Raw genomic sequence first — 25,702 nt, 5'->3', positions numbered from 1 at the left:
CTTTTAGTGAACCAAGAAGCATTAACCATGAAAAATAAGAAAGGTATCATGCCATGAATTCATTTTATTAGTGGTCTGGGTTGATTCAGTAATTACAGTTGCCATACGGACAAACAATGAAAACATTTAAAAAAGAAACATTTCATGGTTGTGCACCATTTCTTATGACTTTAAAGTGAAGAAAAGTCTTGGTCATTGGGACGCACAGCACATTTCAGCAAATTAAAGAAACCTACAAATTAGCTATTTAAACAGTGAAAATATAATAAATGTTTGTATAATGTTTATTAATATTCATCTAGAATCAAAGAAAAGGCAACAAAATAACATTGCATTTCAAGTCAACGTATTTGTAATTAGTCAGCAATTCATTACATTCAATACAACACAACTGGATCGAAGTACAACTTTGATCCAGTTATTAATTACTGCTCAGACCGTTATGATCGTTATTGTGGCCAGGCTATGTGAACTCCATATGTGGACAACATTTCGGGCTTACATTTGCCCGCGGGTTCCAATGTCTTGTTCCTCAAGAATCTTGGTCCGGTCTAGAAAAAAAATTAGACAAATTAGTATAGCAATTATTAAACTGCCCATTCCACTTCATTGCAATGCACTGCATCATGAGCACAAGCTCACAAACTCACTGCGTGCAACATGGTTGCGTTCTCCTGGTGAATGGATGGTGGTGCAGTCATCTGCCAAAGCCTGCATTGTTGTAGCCTCCCCTAGTCCTGGGAACTGAGCAGGCGGTGGTGCAGTGACTTCAAAGAGGTGGCCCTTACCGACCGCTGGGAAACTTACAGGGCTGGACTGTGGCGCGGCGGGAGGGAAGGGTGGACTGTTGAGGTCCAAGTACTTGCCCTTGGCAGTGGAAGCAGCCACAGCCTTAAGCTTCTGGCAAATTGTGGCATTAAAGAGTAGTCCTCGGGCCAGCGCTTGTTCCGCCAGCAGGTCCAGTGGTGAATGGATGGAAGCTGCGGTCGCAGAGTCTGCGCCCTGCTGTGGTTTTTCTGCAGTTTCGGTCAGTGTGGGAGGTTCTGCGCCAAGCCCTTTGACCCCGGCATCCCCCATTGACACAGCGACATTGAGGTTAGCATTTGTGGCAAGGACTTCATTCAGAGGCTTTTTGTCGGCGTACAGGGAGAGGGTAGACTCTTCGGGGGAGCTAGCACTGTGGAAATGGCCATCAGGTAATTCAGCGGACCCATGCGGGTAGTTAGAGCCGCTGTTGATGGAGGCCATTTTCTTCTCAGCCTTCTCTTTTTTCAGACTTCTGCTTTACAAGAGGTGAACAGTAATGTAAGACGATTAAAAGGGCAAGATTTTGTGGAATAAAAATGTGGTGTACTTACACTGAGGAAGATGATTGACCTAGAAATTTCTTGCTCTCTCTTAGCAGTAGCCTAAGAAGCAAATAGTTAGTACGTATATAATTAATCAAGGGGGGAAAAAAAACAGAGGATTTTTGGTGAATTCTTCGTTACTGAGGATGAACAAACAGGTTAATTAACCTTGGCTGCATCCATCCTTTGGGCCATAGAGTTTTTATCTCGTTGTCAAGGAAGCATTTCAGGTACTCTTCCATTTCTTGCTCCTCAATCTTTTCATTTTCATATCTATCCATCTTTGCTTTCACCACAAGGCACAGAAACTCTCTGCTTGTACATGCATGTTAAGTACAGAAAAAGAAAAATATTACAACAACAATCTGGTTAGAAGAACAAACTTCACAAGATTCACTACAAGATGACTGGAATGGTAAAAGTGTTTCTGAGAGACAAAGTTCCCCCTTTGGCCTTATGTATCCAAAAGGATCCACCTCTTGAGACAAAGCCGTTCAGTGAATAAAATGAAACAAATGACAGGCAGCTGTGATAGCCGTGTATTTCCTTGGTCAGACCTGATCTCTTCGTTCCATTTGAACTTCTTCTGGGGACCTCTCTTCCCGAATTTCTCCTCCCCCTCATCCTCAGAGTTCACCCTCTGGTCTCTGGGCTTCTTCTCTTCTGACCCCCTAAGAAACAAAAACAGGTAGATGAGTGAAGCACTAGGGATTACTAAATCCATTCAACATTAAGAATTCCTTCGATATCCGATTAGGAGACAATAAAAATGTCTTCACATTACTTGGCCATCATTTACAAAGTGAAGGGAGGAATTTATCAGGGAATCCAGGGAAGTTACTGGAGTACCAATTCCTTGCCGAGTGAGGAAACCCTTGAAAACTAAATTTAAATGACTGAGGCATAACCTCAGCTATCAACCATTCCAATTCGCCGTGAGTGAGCGTACTTTGTGGACTTGACCTGTGCGTGTGCCTGCCGGTTGTCATGGAAACGGGCCAACTGCTCTGGCATCACTTTGTCAATAGCATCCCTTAACTGCTCTAGAGGATCCTGCAATATTTGGAATGAACACATCATGAGTGGTAAAAAAAAAAAATACGCCTTAACATAAGTGTTAACTTAAAAACGTGGGAGCGTCTCTCCATTTTCCCTACATGGCAGTTAAGAGTAACTGCCACTTAATTTCTACACCAACCGACAAATGATTACAAGGTCCAAATTATGAAACTACAATCCCCAACATGCACCTTTAGCTTGGAATCGCCAAACGGAATAACCCCAACATAAGCTTACCAGCTTCAGCTCTCCAATCCTCCCTTCTACCTTTGGTAAAAGGCCTTCAGGTAGGGTTCCAGGCTGAGATACCAAGCCGCCTTTGAGCTCCGTCTGAGGCTGGTCCGAAAACAGAACTGTGGACAGGTTCTGGACATCTGCCCTGGCTGGAGAAGCCATGACGGGATGCATCTCTGTAGCGTGTTCAGCCGCTTTGAGATGGGACACATCTTCAGTGGCGTCTAACAAAGAGTCCAAGTCAATGTCGAAGTCCACCGTAACCGCAGCTTGGATAAGTGCATGGTCATTGGTGGAGCCGATCAGACTGAGCAGGGGATCAGCCAATCCAGCACCTCCAGCACCTCCCGCGTCCGCGGGACACATCGGAAACCTTGGTGATCCAAAAGACTGCCCCCCTTTATCACCCCGCATCTGCATTTCCCTCTCCTTCTGTCTTCTGAACTTCTTTAACATGTTTGTGACACTCAAAGGGCCGGCAGCTGTCTTTTTTGTTTTTTTTGGTTCATCAACCACTTTTTCTGTTAAAGTACTGCCAGGAACAACAAAAAAGGAGCCATTTTGTGAGTGTCAGTGAGTTACCAACCTTCACTTCATGAATCGACTTTGCTAGGTCCGTCTTCTCCCACCAAGACAATGTCAATACGACCTTACATCCCAAGAAATGGCATGCCTTGCGTAAATCTCTCACCCTTCCACGGAAACGTTAATCCCCTTTCTTTTCAGTTTTTCCCCTTCTTTTCTGCGCCTCTTTTTGGGTTTATCCGATCCTTCAATTGATTTACGCTTCTGAAAATGCAATTACTTCATTAACATTTGATTATTGGTCATTTAGTGGTTTTATCCATCTTACCACCAAGTGTGTCACTTAATTTAAATTAATGTCATTAAAGAGACACTAAATGTACTCTGGTTAACCGCAGACATTGATGTTGAACCCAGAATATATGGTATTTGGAGCAAGTCGTGTACTTATGATCTTTTAAATACCTGCAGGCTACCATAATGCAGCATATAGCCTACCATTGGAGGCTTCAGTTTGATGCTTCTCTGTGTGAAATCTTCCACCTCAGGGTCGGAAACGTGGCGAAATTGAAGTACGCCACAGTTGACGTAGAATCCTCCATATTTTGTTGTGAGGGAGGCTGGTACAAGTTCATCATACTGAAGGAAAAAAACACAAGGGTCGCATTTGGAATACACTACAATTTCCAAGTCTAGCACGAAAATACACATCATGTCAAACAGAAAGACATTTTTCACAATTTACCAGTTTCCAGCACTAAGGATATCAACACTTGTCAAATTGGGATTGATTAAACAAGATTTAAAATAAAACAAATTGTCCACAATAAACTCATCTTCCTCACCGGCTCAGAGTTGTCAATGAAAGAGTCTTCATCATAGCCGTATCCAATATCAACCAGGTCTTGGATGCGGTCCTTCTTCCTCTTCTTCACCTCACCCTGTAGGTAAAGAAAGAGGCCTCATTAACAGTGGGGTTCCAGGAACCAGTGAGGACAGAAATGGTCTCTAAAGAATAAACTATTAACAGATTGAACTAATAAAAACAATTGAAATCCATGCAAGCCGTCATCCAGATATATCTTGTGTGTGTGTGAATGTTTTTGATTAAAAAGGTGGGTTTAAGGATCTCTTAGTGAGATATGCTATACAGAGAGCCACTTGCATATTTATTCTCAAATTGTTGGGCAATGGCAGCCAGTTCCTCATGGTATGGAGTTTCTCGCTCATCTGATTTGTTCTGAGCTCCATCTTTAATGGAGCCACTCTGCTGAAAAAAAATGAAAAAATACAGAAAATACAAAGCAGCAGTATGATTGACATCTTCAAACTTTAGCCGAGCCAGCTCTGCCTCAGTGGCACTTTCACAGCAATGGTATTGCCTACTCGTGTTGCTGCGTTTAACAGGCCAAACGGAAGCCCACCTTGTGTTTCTCCACCAGTTCCGTATAGCTGAACTCGGGAAAGGTGCGTTCGTTGGATTCGAATAATTTGAGCATGCATCTTACGGTCGAATGAGGCTCAGTAACTTCTGAACCCTTTCCCTCAGTCTCCGCGGGAGCTACCGGTGCAGGCGCACTTGGTGCTGCATTACTGTGCAACGTTGACTTATCATCAGTTGGGGAACTAGAGAAATCGCAAGGAAACGTGGTCAACTGCACTCTTCTGACTTCGGCCATCGTCATAGTAAGTGTGGGGAGGACCGCGCGTGACTACATAGACCAACACGTTGATTAAAACACTCGTGCAGGTGCGCTCTGTGAAGCAGATCTCTCTCTCTCTCTCTCTCTCTCTCTCACTCACTCACTCACTCACTCACTCACTCACTCACTCACTCACTCACTCACTCACTCACTCACTCACTCACTCACTCACTCACTCACTCACTCACTCACTCACTCTCTCTCTCTCGGGCTGTTATTTGTGAGTTGAACTGCATTGTATTCAAATGACCACATGAAGGCGCTCGAGATTTATTTGACAATGACTGGTAAATGTCTGTCTGCCTGTTTCCCTGCCTGATGTTCAATAAACTCAGCAATTAATGTTTAATTGTTGCAATGAAAAATGTGCAGCGTATCTTTTCCGAAAATAAATAAATATACAACGGATATTTTCTGCACAACAGTGCACAAAAAAGATACCCAGAGCATATTTAATTTAATAAATGGTTTAGGTTACCGTTACGATTTACTGCCAGAATCAATAGCATATGAGCTCTAATAGGGTATTCATGACACTTAACTATAGATTAAGCCATTTAGTGAACGTTTTTGAGGCAACATAATACATTTTGTATCTTAAACTATTAAGACATACAGTTGGGGTTAACAATGAAAAGTGCTGCAGGACTAAGTTTGTAATGAACAACTTTAGTACACTAACACATTTTATCATTTAAAACATTTATCAATTTTATTAGTCAAGTGCATAGCAGGAGATCATAACAAGGTAGGCCTAACAACAAATCAGTTAATGGAAAGTTGGTTTTAGGGGTATAGCCTATGGATACACACACACACACACACACACACACACACACACACACACACACACACACACACACACACACACACACACACACACACACACACACACACACACACACACACATATATATACATCATATATCATATAGCATCATATAGACTAAAGGCCTATTTGTATAACACAATAAAATAATGTTTGTGTAATAATTGTAAATGGTCCAATACACAGTAATTCAGGTTAGGGTTCAAATAGCATCATATGATCAAACATATGGAAAGTGTCACAATCAATTGTTTGTGTTGTGACACCTCTGAATTCGGGGCTAACATTGTATTCCTTTCATTGCATGGTCTCTGACAACTACAATAACAGGATAATTGCAACCCGTCACCATACATCGAGTGCTCACAAATCACCCGAAGATGGTGACGCTTTCTGTTCCCACATGATTCCTGCTGTGTAGTCCACACCGACCTACACGAGACCCCCACTTTGCAATTAGAACGGTATTTCACGGTGTGGACTCTTGGTGCAAATGAATGGATCCTTTTTGTCTAACAGGACAGAAGGGAGATACGGAGACTGAGTGCACGACTGCGAGTGATAGGACGGGTTTGTGCGTGCGTCACGTGTGTGCGTGTGTGTTTGCTTGCCTGTGTGTGTCTGCGTCTGCGTGTGTGTGTGTGTGTGTGTGTGTGTGTGTGTGTGTGTGTGTGTGTGTGTGTGTGTGTGTGTGTGTGTGTGTGTGTGTGTGTGTGTGTGTGTGTGTGTGTGTGTTGATGTGGCTGTGGCTGTGTGTGGCGTGGTAGTGGTAGTAGGGGAAAGGGGGATCAGATTGCGGGCGCCTTTGTTTAACCAGCCTCGCCTCTCAAACGAGTTAATGGGATGGAAGATATTGCCACCCTCCGCTGACGGCGCGAGGTCCAACAGAGCAGGCACCAAATGAAAAAAAAAAAAAGAATCAATAAATGCAGAAAGCAATGAGCTAAAATACACCCATGCAGAACAAAGACGGACAGATGGAGACGGCAGGGTACACGCCTTGTGTGCGCGTGCGTGCGTGCAGGCCAGACTGGATCATGACAGGGACCCCATCAGTGGAGGATCAGAGCGGGGAAATTGGAGGACAATGTCGGGAGGAATAATTTAAACCGATTGGGAAGGCGGTGCCCCCGAGGTGTATAATTCACCCATTTATTAACTAGACCAAACAACAGCCAATATTAATTAACATTCCAAGTAGGCGACGTGCGTCGTTGAAAGACATCGTTTTGCTTTCAAATTGCCTTCAATATGTGTAGGATTGTATTCCCTTATATATCCAGGTCAAGTAGGATAGGCCTTTCAGTGGCAGCGTTCTCTTTTAAACGTTATTTTTAATAAGCCGTCCCAAAAAATACGGTTCTATCTATTTGCTCTGTTCACCTGCCCGTCTATTTCTTTGTTTCCTGCGCCTTCATCATCCGGCGTATAGAACTTTAATAGTCCTCCGCGGAGCCCGCAGGTCATCAATCGTCCACTGGGGGGCGCTGTCCCACTTACCCATGGTGTCAGGCTCCGCTAACTTTGATTAAGGTTTAAATTGGCTGAATTTAATGAACGGTGCCTAATTAGACAGGATAACAGCTTTAATTGATAAGTAATTATCTGCCACAAAATGTTATTAATTCTCAAGCACATTCTTAGCGTACCGAGTGTTAACCCTCCTTTTATTCTCCCCTCCCACTGCATTTTGTATTTATGTAAACAAGCGACGGTAAACAATTAGGCGCATGTTAGATAGAATAGGAAAGAGGGTGTCAAACTATGTGGACTTATTCAAATGCAATTATTGACAAATTTTTGGTAGTTTTCTTGGCGCATTAAATAAAAGGGCCAGGATTAATAAAAAAAAGATCTGTGTTATATTGATTTTAAGCTAAATTAAAAATTATATTAACTGATTCATGATGAACTACAGTATAATGAACTACCACTGTTCTATACCATATTTACACTCACCATTAACACAATTTATACTTTCAATTCAGTGGTTGTTATAGTCATTAATTATTAAGCATTACGGTATTGACAAAATAGCCTAGCTATTGCCTAATCAATTTGGTAATTATTTTGTCCCGCATTGCATGCTTATTGATTACCTTCTGTATCCCTTGCTCTGATGGTTCTTTGTGATTATATTGTTTGTATTCATCAGTATTATAGCAAGCAGTATTGAAGTGAATAAAGTAGCCAGTGAGTAGTATTGTATGAGTAGTATTATATTTGTGAGTAACATTGTACTAAGCAGCCTAGTGTTGTAGAGAGTAGTATTGAACGAAATTTGTGCCTTTTTAGTGAGTACTATTATAGTTTAACATTGTATTTGCCTATTCTGTGGTGAGTAGTTAGTATATGGGAGTGGATAGTATTGTAGTTTGTGATTTTTGTAGGTGGTATTGTAGTATTGTGTGTTCTAGTTTTACCATATTTTTACATTGATTGTCTTAATCATAAATGATACAAATATCATAAAGAAGTAATTCATATATTTAACTCGGACATGAATGAGTTCACAAATTATTACCCTCTGTGTTAGCAGTTTGGCTAACATTAAGAGTGTTAACAAAGCGAGTGTTAGGAGTGAGAGAGAAAAGATGTTCATCAGGGCACTCAGTATTTAACAAACAAACAAAAACATCCAATAGCCTTTTAACCTACTTAACTAATTACTCTAATGCCAATTTTTTGCACTGACTGTTTTCATTTTCTTTATTAGCATTATTTTCTACTGTTCTCTTTTCACAGAAAGCTACAGGGTAAAGAGCCATGTCAGAAATAGCCACCTTAGAAGAAAACCTTTGAGGTCCTCTCAGATTGTTTCTTTGTTTCCGAGGGTGAGGAAAGCCTGTGATTTCAATTTATACAGCCTCAAACCCTACTGGCTGGGATATCTATTAAAGTGATTAAAATTAGATGCACGTTAACTTGCTTCCTAATTAAAACATCTTTGCTCGTTTACAGAGTGGGTTTAAGCAAGCCTCAAGGGGGCTTGTTTTCTTCTTCTTCCCTCAATCCCTCCATCCCTCCATCTCTCCATTCTCTCTCCTACAGATGGTTCGGTCGGGCTCGAGCAGCTAGCCAGTGGCTGCGTGGACTTTGATCCAGTGTGTACGCCCATCACATCAAAACATTAGCTTCACACACACAAACACACACACACACACACGCACGCACGCACGCACGCATGCACGCACGCACACACACACATACACACATAAACACATATATACACAGACACAAACAGACACACACACATGAACACATACGCACACACTCGCAAGCAAACACAGACACAAACAAACAAACACACACACACACACACACATAAACACAAATACAGGCACATACATGCATACACACATAGAATGCACACGCACACACTAAAAAACGTAACACAAACACACCACACACAAATAGACGCACACATATGCATTTCTGATACTTTTATGTGTGGAATGAGAATAAAGTATGCCACGTTGAAAAGAAAACGCATTGATTAATGTACCAGATACTAGAGAACAAATTCCTGTCACCGTTTCTCAAATTATGTCATTACTATATTTTGAAAATGTTAATCTGCATAGCAAATTTCCCCAGGGTGGCTGTAGTAAATTAGGTCTATTCCATGTGGCTCAAGCCAAGGCAGGGAACCAGCTCTCAAAGATGAGGGGTGAGGGAGGGAGGGAAATGGAGGGAGAGAGATGGAGGGATAGATGGAGAGAGAAGGAGGGAGAAGGGGGAGAGGGAAGAAAAAGATGTATGAAAGAGTGAGAGCACAGACTGATTGATGGGCTGATAACAATTAAAAGGACATTTTGGACTCCTTCAAGCACCAGCGTTTGGCATAATAAGCACGTTTCAGCAAAGGTGATAAGTCACTCTTAATTGAATAGAAATGATTGCTCTAATAGAAGTTTGTATTATTAAGTGCAAGACCCATTTTAAACTCCTCTTGACGTAAATGTTGAGAAAGTTTTACAGGGAGGGTTGTTATCAGTGTGAACTGAGATAATTCGAATTACATTTTATTTCATCTTCCTATAAGAAAGGGGCAAATTAAAGAGGAAACTTCAATTCAATCACAATTTGCCTCTCCCATTATATTCTGTCGGCGGCTCAATTATGCTGATAATTAGAGGGAGAAAAAGTTCTAATTGCATTGGATTAGTAGGACCCAGCACTCACACAGGATCAGAAGGAAATGGTCTAAATTATCAAAGCCTTTATTAGGTGCTAGGGAAAAAAAATACCAATATACAAAATCCTCTTTACCCTAATTGGAATCGTATAGAGTTGAGTTGGTTTGGGCTGCAAAACCGCTTCCAGGATCACAATCACCGTTTGACAATTAATTTAAATGAGCTAGATCTTAATTATAAATAAATCAACTATATAATCATGGGGCTCCACTTAGATAGTTAAAAATTAACTTGCTTGCCGTAATTGAGTAATTAACCATCACCTTGGTTTGCTAATTAACAATGAATATTACTTTGATGCCTTGTCTCAAGAGAAACACCAAGTGCTCTGTGAGGGTTCACGCGGGTTGTGAACGTTGGCGAGGTGGTTAGAACGAGGTCCCGATGCCCCTGATTCTCTGGCACCAGAGCGCACAGTTTAGTTCTGTGAGGAGTTCAGTGCTAATTATTAATCAGCAGATCACGTTTACATGTGTTTGATGTGCTGCAACTTTAATGAACGGAGACCGAGAACACTGGTGATTTTATAAGGACTCTGGATGTTCTTAATGTGAACCACCCGTCCACACCACCCACATAGGTTCTTCCCCTCCACCCATCCATTCATCAATCCATTAAACCACCCACCACCCATCCACACCGCCCACATGGGTTCTAACCCTCCACCCATCCGCACCACCCACACGTGTTCCACCCCTCCACCCACCAACCCATCCATCTATCCATCCACACCACCCACATGTGTTCCACACATCCACCCATCCAACCCTCCACCCACCATCCATCCCATTTTCTTTTTTATCTAGCAGGGTCATTAGCTCAACCCTGCAGTCACACTGTCAGACAATTCAGGAACTCCAATAAGCCAATGAAGCGACGAGCCTGATGCTTGTATGTGGGGGTAGGATGAAACCGGGGTACACCTGCAGGGAAACTCAGGGAACACATGGGAATCCTTCGCTCCGACTTCACGTAAACACTGTGCAGACTAATGACTGATGGTAACTACCAAACAAACTAATTGGTAGGCCTGCATCTTTTAAGTAAGTCGGTTCTCTCTGTTGCTTTGTTTCTCACAATTACTTTTTGATGAATCCATGTGCCTGAAAATGGAGTTAACACTTTTCAACAGGAATGACTGCTTTATCTAGTAATTTAGGTCCAGGACTAATGGTGAACATATTCTTTTCTGAAACAAAACATTGAAATAATAGTGGTGGGGCTAGGGTTAGGGGGGTGTCATACGATATTAAAGTAGTATAGTAAAGCCATTTGATACTCTATCGGTGATTAAGGGTTATTAAAAATAAAGAAAGAATACTGTACTTTGTAGATCACATGGTTACAAAGACAGGATTTGTTAGATCTATCACAAAAACATTGTGTGAGATCCTAACAGGTTAATAAAATATTCAATAAGAGATATTGTTGGCTTAAACTTGCACAGATACATGTTTTTGAGTAGAATGGGACCCACACTGTCCAAATCTAACTGGTTAAATTACCAAAAATCATTAAAACTATTGATCCATCCCTGTTTTTTAGAGTGGCAGTTCCATTTACTTTGTAGCTATTAGCATCTCTATATGCTCCTCATCAATGGTCTTGAGGGGCCAGTTCAAATCCCACTTAGAACACATTTAACGACAGTTGGAACCATTTCGAAATAAAAGCCTTCCTCTCATATGTCCATCTTTATTAACATCTGTCATCTGCTGTGAGTGGGGCAATAAAGGTAGGGTAGGCAATTACGAAACAACCAACCAGGATAAACCAAAATAGTCCCCCCCTGCCATAGCCACTCCCCTAAAACAAATTGGTATACATTTAGGGCATCTGCTAAATGCCCTAAATGTAAATGCAAATGGTATAGCTGGCTAGCTTCAGCAATTGGTCTGCCTAGCCTTGTGGCAGTCTCTGGTCGTGCGCTGGTACCCAGGAAGGGAGATAGAGCCGGTAAGCATGCATCCAATCATTTCATCGGGCCGAATTACAGGCCTTTGACAAAAATAGATAACAGATTAATTTGTAATAGATTGTCAAACCATTTGATCGATTGCTGCCGGGATGTGAAGAGAACTTCAACAAATATGACAAGAAATGCTGACCCTTCCTTTAAGCCTTTAATACATCTTTAATGCAACCGAACCTTAGAATGTATATATTTATAGAAGTATCACAAATTAATTACGTTTGACATGTTATTAATGGACATCTTAGTATTAAATTTTTCTTATCTCCTTGCTAGATGAACATAATAAACAACCATTCTGATTGTTGCATAAACAAACCATAACATCATGGATGTCAGCTGGATCTGAAGTGTGTGATGTGGTCTTAGCAATATATAGATTAACATAAAACAATAACAGCTAGATGTAGATGGTTGTAACTTCTACGTATTTATCTTATTAAATAATACAATCATTTTACCCTATTCACTAACATTATTAATAAGATCTTCTGGTTGTCAACCTTTTTAGAAAACATATTACAGAAAGTGGAAAGTTATCTTTTCTTGGATAGGCTATGGGCCAGTCAGTGCATTTTAGCATTATCACCACCTGATTCGAGTGCCATTGTTTAACAAGATCATGGTAACAGATGTTCTATCAAATAATATAAACAAAGGCGTGTTACCCGGACTATGAGCTTTGGAAAGAAACGTGGAGCATTTAACAAACTGGTTTAAAATGTGTAAATAAAGAGTGACAGAAAGCCACCGAGAAAGAAATCACCCTCATGAGGGGAGGGGGGGGTAGAGAGAGAGAGAGAGAGAGAGAGAGAGAGAGAGAGAGAGAGAGAGAGAGAGAGAGAGAGAGAGAGAGAGAGAGAGAGAGAGAGAGAGAGAGAGAGAGAGAGAGAGAGAGAGAGAGAGAGGGGAGGGGGGGGGCGAGGTAACAAGGAGAAGCAACCAGGCAAGCAGAACCCCGGCTTGTATTTGAGTCGTGCACATCTTATTATCAAGTTAATTAAAGCTAGCATCTGACAATGTCACTCGTGCTCAGTGAAAAGCGGAAGGAAGGAAAAAAGTCGAATTTAAATGCTGCGTCTCCCAGGACAGCATGTCAAGGGCTGCTTTTCATCGAGCGCCGCGTGCGTTTGGCTCGCGCGGTGGCTTGGAAGCTGGTGGGGGCGTAGGTGGGGTGAGGATGATTTGGGGGGGGGGGGGTCATCTGCCTTTCTTGTCAACAGCTTTTATAACCAAATGACAAGAGGCCATTGGATTGTCCTGTTAAAAAAAACCACGTTGAATGAATATTATAAGCTGCAGCTCAGAAATAATGATTAAAAATCATAAGAGAAATAAAAAAGGGAGACCAGAGTGAGCGTCAAAAGATTCGCCACCAAAAGAAAACCTCTCAAGACATGAAGTTCCGCCGAGATCGGAGAGGGGGGTTTACAGTCCAGTGAACAAGGGACATTAAAGAGTCGTTTTAGAAACGAGACATTGACATGCAGGGGAGCCTGCTCATGTGTGGTGGACTCTGGGTCAAGTAACGGGAGGGATTATATGGTTCTTCATAATAATATTAATTAAACAATTTACATGCTAATAAGGTAACAATTACCGGAGCTTCTGGTGAAAGATTCGGGTTATTACAACACGGCAATCCCAGGGCTACGGGGTCAGGCGCAGAACAGCATAGAGAAATCTCAACCCAAATTAACATTCTGTCAGCTCCAGAAATTGGATAAATAAAGTCGAATTAATTCACAGTAATGGAAGGGGCCACTTATTCAACCAGCTCTGATTACCATTCAGTATTCACCAGCACGCGGGTGGCTTTCTGTCAAGAAATTGAACACAAAATGAAACCGTCAATGCCTCCGGCGAGATTTGCCCCCTAAGACACCGTTTACAATTTATATGTATAATCTGTATACCCCCCCCCCCCTCTTTTACCCCTCCCCCCAACCCCGCCCCCCGAAGATATTTAAAGAGGCAAAAAACGGATGGGACTACGTAGATTCTCGATGCCAACGTTTATGGCTAATCAAGCACTACATTGTTGTTCAAACTAAATTAACACGCTTAAGAAAACGGCCCTTTCCCCGTTGGATAAATCCATTTAAAACATGAGACTTTTATTTTTATTTTCATTAGGCCCTTTCCTGCAAGATTATGAAATGTTTATTCCTAACCCTAACTCCAAAGGCATCATTACATTTAATGAATAGTGAGTTAGGCTATACCTTGGACCTATCTGACCCAATTTCAATGAATTGCGAATATACAAAAGTAACTAAATATAACTAAATATTTATTTATTGGTTGCAATGGAATTATTAATGAGTACAGTTGGCACCATTTCAAAATAACAAAAGTTTAAGGCATGATGTTATAGTTTGATGTTTTAATTGTTTGGTTTGAATCACTGTTCCTGGGTTAAACATTCAGCCTTTTTTCTGGGTTATTCGTCGAGAATACTACATTGGCCAATAAATATCACTAATTCCACAAAAAAGGTTTTTTTTGTTTTTTTAAAGGTACTCCAAAACGCCCACTCCTGCCCTCTATTGGTGTATTATGATAGCCTGACTGAATCAAACAACACACCGGATAACTAAAGACCTTTATTTTGAAGTTTCAGCACGCGTTGCCGACGTTAGCGTGTAACAACTAATAAAGCGCCTGTGTCCTATTGAGAAGTTACACAAATCCAGTCAGAATACCAAACAAAAAGGTAAAATGTTGACCTCTTCACCCTTACAATACACCTATAGCAGCCCATTTCCAGCGTATTCAAATAAACGATGATGCAAAAGCATCCCATTAGTCGTGGGTATTAGGCCAAAGCATGCGTCCATGCGCGTGGGTCGGACCACGGGCGCGAGAGACACAGACGGAGAAGGGCTTGTAGCTCAGGATGGGATGTGACAGCTCGTGAAAAGAGGATAATGGAAGCGCTGTTATTGGATCAATCTCACGCTCGATACCGCTGTAAAAACATCACTTTCACATGGAGATAGAGCGAGGGAGAGAGAGAGAGAGAGAGAGAGAGAGAGAGAGAGAGAGAGAGAGAGAGAGAGAGAGAGAGAGAGAGAGAGAGAGAGAGAGAGAGAGAGAGAGAGAGAGAGAGAGAGAGAGAGAGAGAGAGAGAGAGAGAGAGAGAGAGGGGCTAGTCAACAACGTGACGGGAAGTAAGTTATTCATTGGGCTATTTATTAGGAATAAAAAAACGTATTTTTCTTCTACCAGGAAGGAACGCGTTATGTGTTTATGGAGTGTAAATGCACATCAGTCACTTATCTCCCCTCCACGCGGCGGGCCTCGCCGTCGTTGTTTTGACAGGGCGGAATCAGAGGGCGACGCCAGGTGTAATTAGCCATCGATCTAAAAAACACACACACACACACACACACACACACACACACACACACACACACACACACACACACACACACACACACACACACAAACACACACACACACACACACACACACACACACACACACACACACACACACACACACACACACACACACACACACACACACACACATGCGCTTCCACACACACTCAAAGACAAACACACACGCTCGCTCTGTCTCTCCGATGACCGCGCCTCTGACGTCACCGGACGATTAACGCTTCTTATTGGTCCCGCGAGCGGATCGAGTGGTCCTAATGAGCTGCCTCGCGCGGAGGCAAAGAGCGGGGCTGACATCTCCGCTGGAAGTATAAACCTCGTAGTCTTTCGCTCAGCGCCTCGCTGTAAACCGACTACGACGACGACAACAACCCGAGCGGAGTACGTTGCGTGGGGATTCCTTCCCACTCCATCTTTTTTTTCCCTCCCCATCGCTTCTTCTCACCTCTTCCTGTCCTCTTTTTTGTGTACTTTTTGGACTGCATGTTTAGCCATACTCCTCCTCCCTCTGCATCTACACGTCGGTCCCCGCCACAGCTCGGGCGAGCATGGACAGTCGAGTGCTCGAGCATCCTCATGCCCAGTTCGGGGGCTCCTTGGGCGGGTTGGTCGGCTTCCCTTATCCCCTTGGCCATCACCACCACCACCACCACGTCTACGAGCTCGCAGGCAGTCACCAGCTGCAGTCCGCCGGCAGCGTCCCGTTCTCTATAGATGGATTACTTAACGGGTCTTGCTCGGCCTCGGTCACTTCCAACACACTCCTTTCCTCGGGCTGTGGACTCAACGGGGACGGGCAGTACAAACTCTCAGGTGAGCTTTCACTGAATGCATCTCATGCAGGTTTGCGTTTTTTTTTTTTTTGTGGGGTCCTTTCTAAAAAAAAAAGCTATGCTGTACTACTGCCATCGATGCTGACGTGCCTGACAGAGTCAGTCTCTTGCAAAACATGGCATGGTTTGCTTCCACTCAACTTAAGTTGCTGGAACGTAAGTTGCAGGTTTACAAAACAAGCACACAACAAGAACAGGGAGGCGTGTGCATTGTGTTAGAAACATTGGGTACATCGGGTTGGTCTATTGAATTATAGCATGATGTTATTGATTCTAATAAATGATAAAACTTCACCAAATATTTTTGATTGGTGGAGCCTATAAGAGCAACAATGCTCACATGTATCAACCATTCCCAACACAGATCAAGATATTGATAGAACATCGTAGATATTGTAGAATGAAATATATAATACAGCTCACTTTTTTCTGTTTTTCACATACACACCCATGCGTATGAACACACAAACAAACACACACGCACACACATACACACACACACACACACACACACACACACACACACACACACACACACACACACACACACACACACACACACACACACACACACACACACACACACACACACACACATACACTTACATCCATACACCCATATACTTAGGCCTATATGTGGGCCTACATAGAGACATAAATAAAGCCTAACGTGAGATTAGCAAACCTCTTAACTCCTATCTAAATCCCGTCCTTGTAGATTCTGGAGACCCGGATAAGGATAGCCCGGGCTGTAAACGAAGACGCACGAGGACGAATTTTACCGGCTGGCAGCTGGAAGAATTGGAGAAAGCTTTTAACGAGAGTCACTATCCGGACGTTTTCATGCGAGAGGCGCTGGCCCTCAGACTTGACCTCGTAGAGTCACGGGTTCAGGTAAAGACAGCAACACACCTTCAATGAATGAATGACCTGCTTAATTAATACTGTTGTCTGTGCAATGAGTTTTTCGCCATTAGACAAGCCTGTGGTTAACACATTTGAAATCATGTCAAGCAACATTTTATTCTCATCCCACACAAAGGATCATAACACAATGTGTTTTGTTAAAGGCCTGCCCGACACCGATTTCGTTTTTTGTTAATTATCAAGGCAACAATAAGGGTCTTGAATTATGCATGCTGACAACCTATTGATTTATGGGTTAATAAAACAAGGGGGGTTGTGAAGCAATCTAAGGCTCTATGGATAGAAAAATATCACGTGACGAGGATGATATTATTATTATTATTATTATTGTTATGATTATTGTTATCAGTGGAAGTTTTATTAGATGTATATACTGTAGATATATAGGAAGATAAATATATAATATATAAACAATATAAATAGTTATTTGAATATCAATGTCATGTTACAAGAAAAATTCTAGTAAACCTGATGTTGGTATACTACTAATATTATACTTAAAGTAATCTATGCTAATAATAACACTTCATTCAAATTCCCATCCTGGCAGTGCCTTCGAGCTGGCTATGCATCTTATCATATAATGCTATTTATGTATTTGTTAATTATATAATAATAGTAATCACTATTTTAATACTAATAATAATTATAGTTATAATTATACATTATAATAATAATTTAACAGGCATAGGCCTACTATAAAATCAATACGTTAACGGTTATTTATGATCGTATTAAAAAAAATGTTATCATAATGATTATTATTATTAATAGGCTGTAATTGTTATTACTATATGTTCCAACGTTTTTTTCCATTTCCTTTTCTACAATTTTTGGGGTTGTTATGAGAAAATATAAAGAGCTGAATAATTATGCATGCTTAATTTTTCTACGTTATAATTTAAAAATGTTTTTATTTTTTTTTATAAAATTCGTAGACATAGCCTATCTATATAATGAGGGAGGAAGGGGGGGGGGTTCATTTCATTTAGGGATTTCTGCTCCTAAACCTCAGATCATTGTTTCCTCAAGCTTCTTAGCGATTCTTTTATCGTTTGGTTTGTGAAGGCAAGATATACCCAACATTAACAATTCATAAGAAACACTATTGTCAAACGTGATTTTGGGTGTCTCGTCGTTATTATGCAAGGTTTACGGATCGTACTTTTGCATGCTAAACTCCCAACGTTATCAGCGAGGAACACGCGGCCTGGTGCGAGCCCAGGGGCTGGCTCGTGAGGGTACTTGCGCGGGGGAGTCTCCTGCGTTCGGTGCACATGGGGCGTAAAAAAGTCGAAAATCACCGCGTTGAGTGTTAAGGCTTTGAGCAGAGGGGTTGACTGAGGAAAAATAGATTGAGAGTTTATGCCCGATTTCACCACGGTGGAATTAAAAGTAATTGAGAGAATTACCTATTACACAGACTCAATTGCCAATTAAAACCGTCACATCTGTGCATATTTTTAGTCCTTGCTTGTGGTGTATTAGCTGTTAGCTTGAAATGTTAAGAGCTCCAATTAAAAGGTAGAGGAGAAGGTTGAAAGAGAGGAAAGGAGCTACTTGACTCCTTCTTAGAGGTCAAAGTTTCACAGAATTTTAGGGAAGAATTGGTTAGTGGGAATGAAAAGAATATATGCCATTATCTGAAAATAAATAGCTGAATGTAATAACTTTGCAGGGTAATTACCATAACACTTAAAACGCCAAAACCAATGGATCGTTTCCCCCTCCAAAAAATATATCAGTATAATCCAATAACATATCCACAAACAAATGTGTTATTTTACCCATATGCCATTGCAATGTAATTCATTGTCTAGACACAAAAAACACCCCAAAAACATGACTTTCAACATGTGTGTGCCTCTCTGTCCCTGTGTGTTCCTGTGTGTGTGCGTGCGTGTGCTCTCAGGTGTGGTTCCAGAACCGACGCGCCAAATGGCGGAAGAAGGAGAACACCAAGAAGGGTCCGGGGCGGCCGGCCCACAACTCCCACCCCACCACGTGCAGCGGGGAGCCCATGGACCCCGAGGAGATCGCCCGGCGCGAGCGAGAGCGCGCCGAGAAGAAGAAGCGCAAGCAGGAGCGGAAGCTGCTCAAGTCCCAGAACAAGCTGCTCTCCGGGGACGGCCTCCACACGCCGGGCGGCTCCGACAGCGACAGCGGCGTGTCTCAGTTCACAGACAGCGAGCAGCAGCACCACCCCCACCAACACCAGGCCGGCCTCACCCCCACCCTCCACATGGAGCTGGCCTCGGCTAACGGGGCTGGTGGAGGTGGAGGTGGAGGTGGAGGAGGAGGAGGACCAGGACATCAGACGCTATCCAGCTGCGACCAAACGCGACCTGACTTCGGCCAGCTCCAGAATCACCAAAACCAAAGAAGCGCGGGGGAGCTGCCGGAGGCGGTGTCGCTGGCCGCCGCCGCACGCAGCGCGCACGCCGTCTCCCGGCAGGACGGCGCCCGCAGCTCCCCCCTGCAGAAGCGCAACCCCTTCAGCGTGGAGAGCCTGCTGTCGGACGCCACGCCCCGACGCAAGTCCCAGGCGGACTTCCCCTCGCTGCCCAGTCAGAGGCCCCTGGTGGGGAAGGGACACTTCCTGCTTTACCCCATCACCCATCAGCCCCTGGGCTTCCTCGTGCCCCAGACCGCGCTGAAGGGCGCAGCCTGCCAAGAGAACCACCACCACCACCACCACCACCGCGGCGCCCACGGCCCGGGACAGAGGGGCGAGGGCAGCCCGGCCTCGCCAGGCGGCCTCCCGGGCTTCAATCCCGTGAGGCGGCCTCCGTCGAGGCCGGAGCGCCAGGACCGCGAAGCGCTTAGCAATAGAGGGGGGGAGGCCACCAAGCAGGAGGAGGTGGAGGAGGCGTGCGACACGTGTAACGGTAGAGCCCCTGTCTCGCCTCCGCCGCCGACACCGCCGCCAACGCACAACGACAACAGCTTAGCTCAAACCACGACGCCGGCGGCGCTGAACGCCCAGGTTGGCCGGCCCGGGGTCAGGGGGCGTGGCGGTGGCGAGGGGGGTCTCACGGTGCGGGGGGACTCGGACAGCGAGGGGGACGGAGAGGGCGGCCACGAGGCTGAGCGGCTCGCCGGGGTGATGGGGGCGAAAGAGGAGCCCCGCGCATCTCCATCATCACCTCCTCCCTCTGGGTGCCGGGAGGCAAACACAGACTGTCCGCCCACGCTCACAGACGGCGAGGACGTGGATATGGACTAACACTTTTTGGTTGTGGTGGTTGAAGGTGGCCGCACACGTAAACAAAAAAGTCAAACATTCCCAAAGCTCTGTTGAGGTACTCTCTAACACATATCAGGAATCAGGAGGCTGGATTCTCGTCTATTTTTCAATCACTTCCGGCGGACATTTGCAGAGGCTCAGAACCGTGTGGCTATCTTCATATTTGGGGCTGTAGGCCGAACGTTTAGAAGCAGGTTCCCTCACCGGTTTTGACGGTGATCCCACTTGTTAAAGCAAACTGACAAAAAAAAACAAAGATTGAGGGTTAAAATATCATATCAACATCATACACAACATAAATCCTCAGATATTGTAAAATCGAGAAAAATGATATTTATATGTAAACATTTTGATAAATAAAGTTATTGTTTAAACGAAATCACCATTTGTATACGGGACCAGAGAAAGATGTATGGCGGGATCTTGGGTCATGGTCGCGAGAGTTAGTCGTTTTACACCATAAATCTCCTCTTCCCTATTGTGAGCTAGCACTGAGGCTTATGTCCGTCTGGCTGTTTGTATTTATTGCTTTAACAAATTTATTCATTTGAAAGGCCGAGCTGGAATGAGGTTAGCGGCCGCGGGCTATAGGACCCTGCGCCTCCTGCTGAGTTTTGATATGAAAGTAATTATTTTCCCACTGGCTGCCTTGGGGCTCGAGGCAGTTTTTTTTTCTACTTTCGGCCCAAAGGGTTATTAGACATTACCGATTTCTAGTGATATGGAATCACATAAACTTCCTACAATAATAGAATTAGCATGAAAGGCAGGGGTGTCAAATTGAAATGGGAAAATAATAGCCCCGCCAGCTGCACTGCGTGTTTGTGTGCCCGTGTGTGTTTGTGTGTGTGTATGGGGGAAGGGGGGTGGGGGGGAGCGAAAGAAAGAGAGAGGGACTGAGAGGAGGGAGGGAGGGGGGCGCGTGAGTGTGCATAGGCGATTGAACAGGAGGAGGAGGAGGAGATGGCGGTAGATTCGTGGGGCGGAATTTTCATGAGCTGCCTCGGTTGTCAGACGGCCCTTGTAGTCTGCTATATTAAGATAGATATTCGATGATATCCCTCATTGTTCTGTCGCTTATATTGATGTTGCTGCGTTATCGCCCTATTGATCATGTGTCGCACATAATAGGACAGGCGCGCGTCCGCCCGCCCGCCCGCCCGCCTGCCTGCGCCTCCCTACCAAAGCGCCCGGGCCCCTCGTCATTTGTTCTAATAGGCCCGAGCGTCCCTCGAGGCGCACAGATAAAGATATAGCCGGACAAAAAAACGGAGAGAGAGAGACAGAGAGAAAGAGAGAGAGTGTGAGAGAGAGAGAGACTGAATGAACAAAATAGAAAACGAAAGGGGGAATGAGCAGATAACAAAAACGAAACTAACCAAAGTCAAATTGTTATATTTGTAAAGTGTAGCCTTTGTTGTAAAAATAAATAAATACATCCTTTAAGGTTGAAGAGAGGTGGTAGTATTTCGGAATTGAAAGAATTATGGACGTTTAGTGACGGAAAAGAACAAAAAACACCCCCACTGTGTGTGTGTGTGTGTGTGTGTGTGTGTGTGTGTGTGTGTGTGTGTGTGTGTGTGTGTGTGTGTGTGTGTGTGTGTGTGTGTGTGCGTGTGTGTGCGTGTGTGTGTGTGTGTTTGTGTGCGCGTGCGTGTGCGTTTGCGTGTAGTGTGGAAGATACTGGAAGTCCCTTTTCAGTAAAGAGTAGGTGGATACGGACAGTTAGAAAAGTGTGTTTATCTTATGAAGTGTAAACGCGACCAATTCCCTGGAAATTGAAATCCCAATTATTAAAACCATTAATTCTGGCGAGCCCGTGCATGGAGGAGCTGCGGTGACAGCCAAGCTAAATATCCCTGATCCCTCCCGGTCACCTCGCCTTTATTTGCAAATAAATTGAGGCGGATCGGTGGGACAGAGCTTTACTTTTCTGCGTCGACCTAAAATGAATTTCCGTGCCTGAGTCCCTTTAATAATATTAACATAATTTTCGCTCAGTGACTCTATATTTGCGCGGTGGGAAGCGGGGGCTTATAGGAAAATAATTAGAGAAGAGGACGAGACGGGAGCCAGAGAGAATATCACACCGCCAAGAGAGGAGGAGGGGGGGAGAGAGAGAACGGAAGGGAGAGAGAGAGAGGGAGAGAGAGAGAGAGAGAGAGAGAGAGAGAGAGAGAGAGAGAGAGAGAGAGAGAGAGAGAGAGAGAGAGAGAGAGAGAGAGAGAGAGAGAGAGAGAGAGAGAGAGAGAGAGAGAGAGAGAGAGAGAGAGGGGGAGAGAAAAGGAGGAACAGAGAGAGAGGGAGAGAGGGGAGGAACAGGGAGAGAGGGAGAGGGGGGAGGAAGTGTAAGGGAAGGGGAAGGGGAGAGAGTGAGGGAGAGAGAGAGAGAGAGAGAGAGAGAGAGAGAGAGAGAGAGAGAGAGAGAGAGAGAGAGAGAGAGAGAGAGAGAGAGAGAGAGAGAGAGAGAGAGAGAGAGAGAGAGAGAGAGAGAGAGAGAAGCTCCACCCTAAATTCCAAGACAGGTAAAATCAATGAAAGTAATAACCCTATTATTTAATTCATAAGGACATTATTTTCCCATAAGGCCTTAGGAAACGTCCCCTTCGACCGAAACAATCACATTAAATCGTTCATTCCACGAGCGCGGTGTGAAATTTCTACTTCTATTATTATGTGAGGGGAATGCTTTTATTATAATCGGTTTGTTTCAAGGGCGAGATTAATTAGAAAATATTACATATTTTATAGTTGTTTAGGCTCTGCTACGATGTGAGCATATATGTTTCCGTAAATTGATGAGAGAAGATGACTGAGCTAATACACATAAATAACCTGTGTGCAGACCCATACACCTTATAACAACGCTTAAGAGACCACTGGCAAAAAAACATGATTAGCCTCAAAACTAGGTGTGAGAGTTCAATTATGAAAAACATTTTAGTTCTGCCCATTTTAGAGGCGTGTGGTCATGTTTGTCCAGACTCCTGGTCCAAACAGGCCTGTTTTATTCGGACCTCTTGGTATTTACCCACATCCCCTCTCCTGCTCCGTTAAAGAGGAGGATGGAGCGCAGGGGGGGGGGCTGTGCAGGGTCGGTGCTCCTAACGCAAACCACTAATCGATCACATCGGCTCCCTGGGAACAGGCAGCCCCTCCTGTTCGGACCGTCTCGCTCATGCATCATACTTTATGAAATCAATTTTGAGACCGAAAGAAATTTTCAATTTTCCCTCCTGCGATCATTACGGTGTGGGCGATAGGCGCAAATTGTTTTTGCTCTATTATGCATTCGGACGCCATCATTTTTCTTTTCTAATTACCGAGGTGTCATGGCGGCCTGTCACCCGGGCGCTGATTTTCAATTTAACTGATCATCATACATTCATTTTCACATTTGATAAATCTGCTATCTAGACGCGCGCGCCATGCCCGGAATACTAAGCGCTGCCGGGCGCGGTAATAGGGGAATGTGTATGCGGCAATGAGCGCGGATCAGCCAGCTAATTTACCACCTTCCACATTCTCCTTCTCCATCCCCCATTTACAATTCTCCAGAGGGGAGCCCAATAGCTGCCTCACAGCCTCGAAATACGAAGGAGCCCTAAGGGGAGGGGAACAAAATGATATATATATATATATATATATATATTGAAAAGGGGTTGTGTGGGGGGTTAGACCCTCTTTTCTATTTGATAAGCTATACTTTCCTAATTAGAAGCCGCGTTTTAATTAATATTATAACTAATTAGGTAGGCTACTTCAATGTGTGTTCTTTTTTATTTAATGGAAACAAATTTGCTTAAATTAATTATCAATGTGATTTCAAGAGCCTCATTTACAGACGCCCACCGCCTTCCGCCCGTGTCTCTCCCTCCGCTCATCCCCTCTGAGGGACTCTTGCTTAAAGGAGAGACATTAACACCGATTGTCATAACCGTTCAGAAGAGGAGCCCTTCCCTTCATCCACTGTCCACGCTATACATTCAACTTCACACACACGCCTTCCCGAAGTATCTTAAAGGATTCCTTTTTGGACCCAATTGGTTCAGTGTCGGACCATTGTGCTATATGGTCTTCACAAGAAGCCCTTTAATGTATCACTGTTCCAGAGCGATGTCCCCCGTACAGGCCTATATGAAATCGCGGAATGTGTGATGGAGTACAAAAGGAAAATGGACTTGCATGTTTTATAAAGGCTACATCGTCACCTTATTGTAGGCCTAGAATTGACATTTGCCTGAAGAGATTATTCGATTATTCGCTGGTAAGAGTAAGTGGCCTGATTCTTGGAGAATCATGCTCATAAAATGCTATACTAAAACAACAGGGTTTTATTTGTTCTTAAATAACATTTGCCAATTTAAAATAAGACAACACAAGTTTCCAGTTGGCCTAACCTGTCAACAATCTAAACACCTAGTGGCAATAAGGCGTAAGACATTTAAAGAGAAAGAGAGAGAGGGAGAGAGAGAGAGAGAGAGAGAGAGAGAGAGAGAGAGAGAGAGAGAGAGAGAGAGAGAGAGAGAGAGAGAGAGAGAGAGAGAGAGAGAGAGAGAGAGAGAGAGAGAGAGAGAGAGAGAGAGAGAGAGAGAGAGAGAGAGAGAGAGAGAGAGAGAGAGAGAGAGAGAGAGAGAGAGAGAGAGAGAGAGAAGGGAGCCAGAGAGAGAAGCCATGTTGCATTGTAATGAATGTTTATGGGCACAAAGCAGCTTTGGTTTTGTCGTGTTCTTTGTTTCATTAGCCCAGTGGTCGTAATAAATGCCAAGGAGCCAACGGGATAGATTTTAATTAAGTCCGTGAGAGATGGGTGGAGTGACACGGGAGGCGGGTGCAGGGCGAGCGAGGGAAGTGGAGAGGGACAGCTTTTCAATAAATCGCTCCGCTCAGGGGTTAGTCGGTGATTTCCTTGCAAAGTGTTGAGGCCGAACGGACTCGCAGTAATTTGGTTGATAAATCAGTGGCGTTAGGGGCATGAAGCTTGCCGGTCGAGCGGTTGGTTCTGTGTGTGATTTATGTGTTACCCGGGGGTCGTACACAAGCCGGTGACAGTGCAGGATGAATTAACCAGTAGCCAGCGCACCCGTAATGAGCGGGTATTATTTCACACGTATACCCTCCACCCTCCCCTTAAAAAAATGGGCGTGAAAAACGAGCACGGCACACGACCCCCTCCACTGTGCCATCCCAGAGGTGTCGCATTGATTCAGCATCAGAGAATAAAAAAGAAAGTGTGTGTGCGTGAGAGAAATTGGATCTATGTCCCCCTTTTAATAAATGCGTAACACAGCTCAATTAGGAACTAGAACAAAATTGCTGGCAAAGCCGAACCTATTTGCTTCATGAAAGAGCCAACCCTTACAGTACATATATATTTAAGAAATAATTATAAGAACCAACTTTTTTGTATTCAATATTGGA

At 43.8% G+C, this 25,702-nt stretch overlaps 2 protein-coding genes across 4 annotated transcripts; one reads left to right on the top strand and one right to left on the bottom strand.

The window, feature by feature from the left end:
* Nucleotides 1-39: 39 nt before the first annotated feature.
* On the bottom strand, nt 40-4,933 carry LOC115540486 (ubinuclein-1). Of its 3 annotated transcripts, none has more exons than XM_030351823.1 (12): nt 4,592-4,933; nt 4,333-4,437; nt 4,013-4,108; nt 3,666-3,806; nt 3,334-3,431; nt 2,646-3,174; nt 2,299-2,402; nt 1,907-2,020; nt 1,518-1,661; nt 1,359-1,409; nt 651-1,282; nt 40-551 (listed from the first exon to the last, which is right to left on the bottom strand). In XM_030351823.1, the coding sequence occupies exons 1-12, from the start codon at nt 4,850-4,852 to the stop codon at nt 499-501; spliced, it is 2,328 nt and encodes a 775-aa protein (XP_030207683.1). In that variant the 5' UTR covers nt 4,853-4,933; the 3' UTR covers nt 40-498. The 3 variants fall into 3 exon arrangements, with proteins under 3 accessions (XP_030207683.1, XP_030207685.1, XP_030207684.1); XM_030351825.1 differs by having other exon boundaries at nt 4,333-4,434; XM_030351824.1 differs by having other exon boundaries at nt 651-1,279; nt 4,592-4,931.
* Nucleotides 4,934-15,516: 10,583 nt separating this feature from the next.
* LOC115541054 (homeobox protein unc-4 homolog) lies at nt 15,517-20,660 on the top strand. The gene is made up of 3 exons (XM_030352787.1): nt 15,517-16,087; nt 16,826-17,001; nt 18,947-20,660. The coding sequence occupies exons 1-3, from the start codon at nt 15,823-15,825 to the stop codon at nt 20,258-20,260; spliced, it is 1,755 nt and encodes a 584-aa protein (XP_030208647.1). The 5' UTR covers nt 15,517-15,822; the 3' UTR covers nt 20,261-20,660.
* Nucleotides 20,661-25,702: the final 5,042 nt, after the last annotated feature.

Source organism: Gadus morhua, chromosome 3 (assembly GCF_902167405.1).
Source record: "Gadus morhua chromosome 3, gadMor3.0, whole genome shotgun sequence".
In the NCBI taxonomy this organism is placed as follows: domain Eukaryota; kingdom Metazoa; phylum Chordata; class Actinopteri; order Gadiformes; family Gadidae; genus Gadus; species Gadus morhua.
The sequence above is the reverse complement of the archived record's forward strand: the minus strand, read 5'-3'. Positions and strand labels throughout refer to the sequence as shown.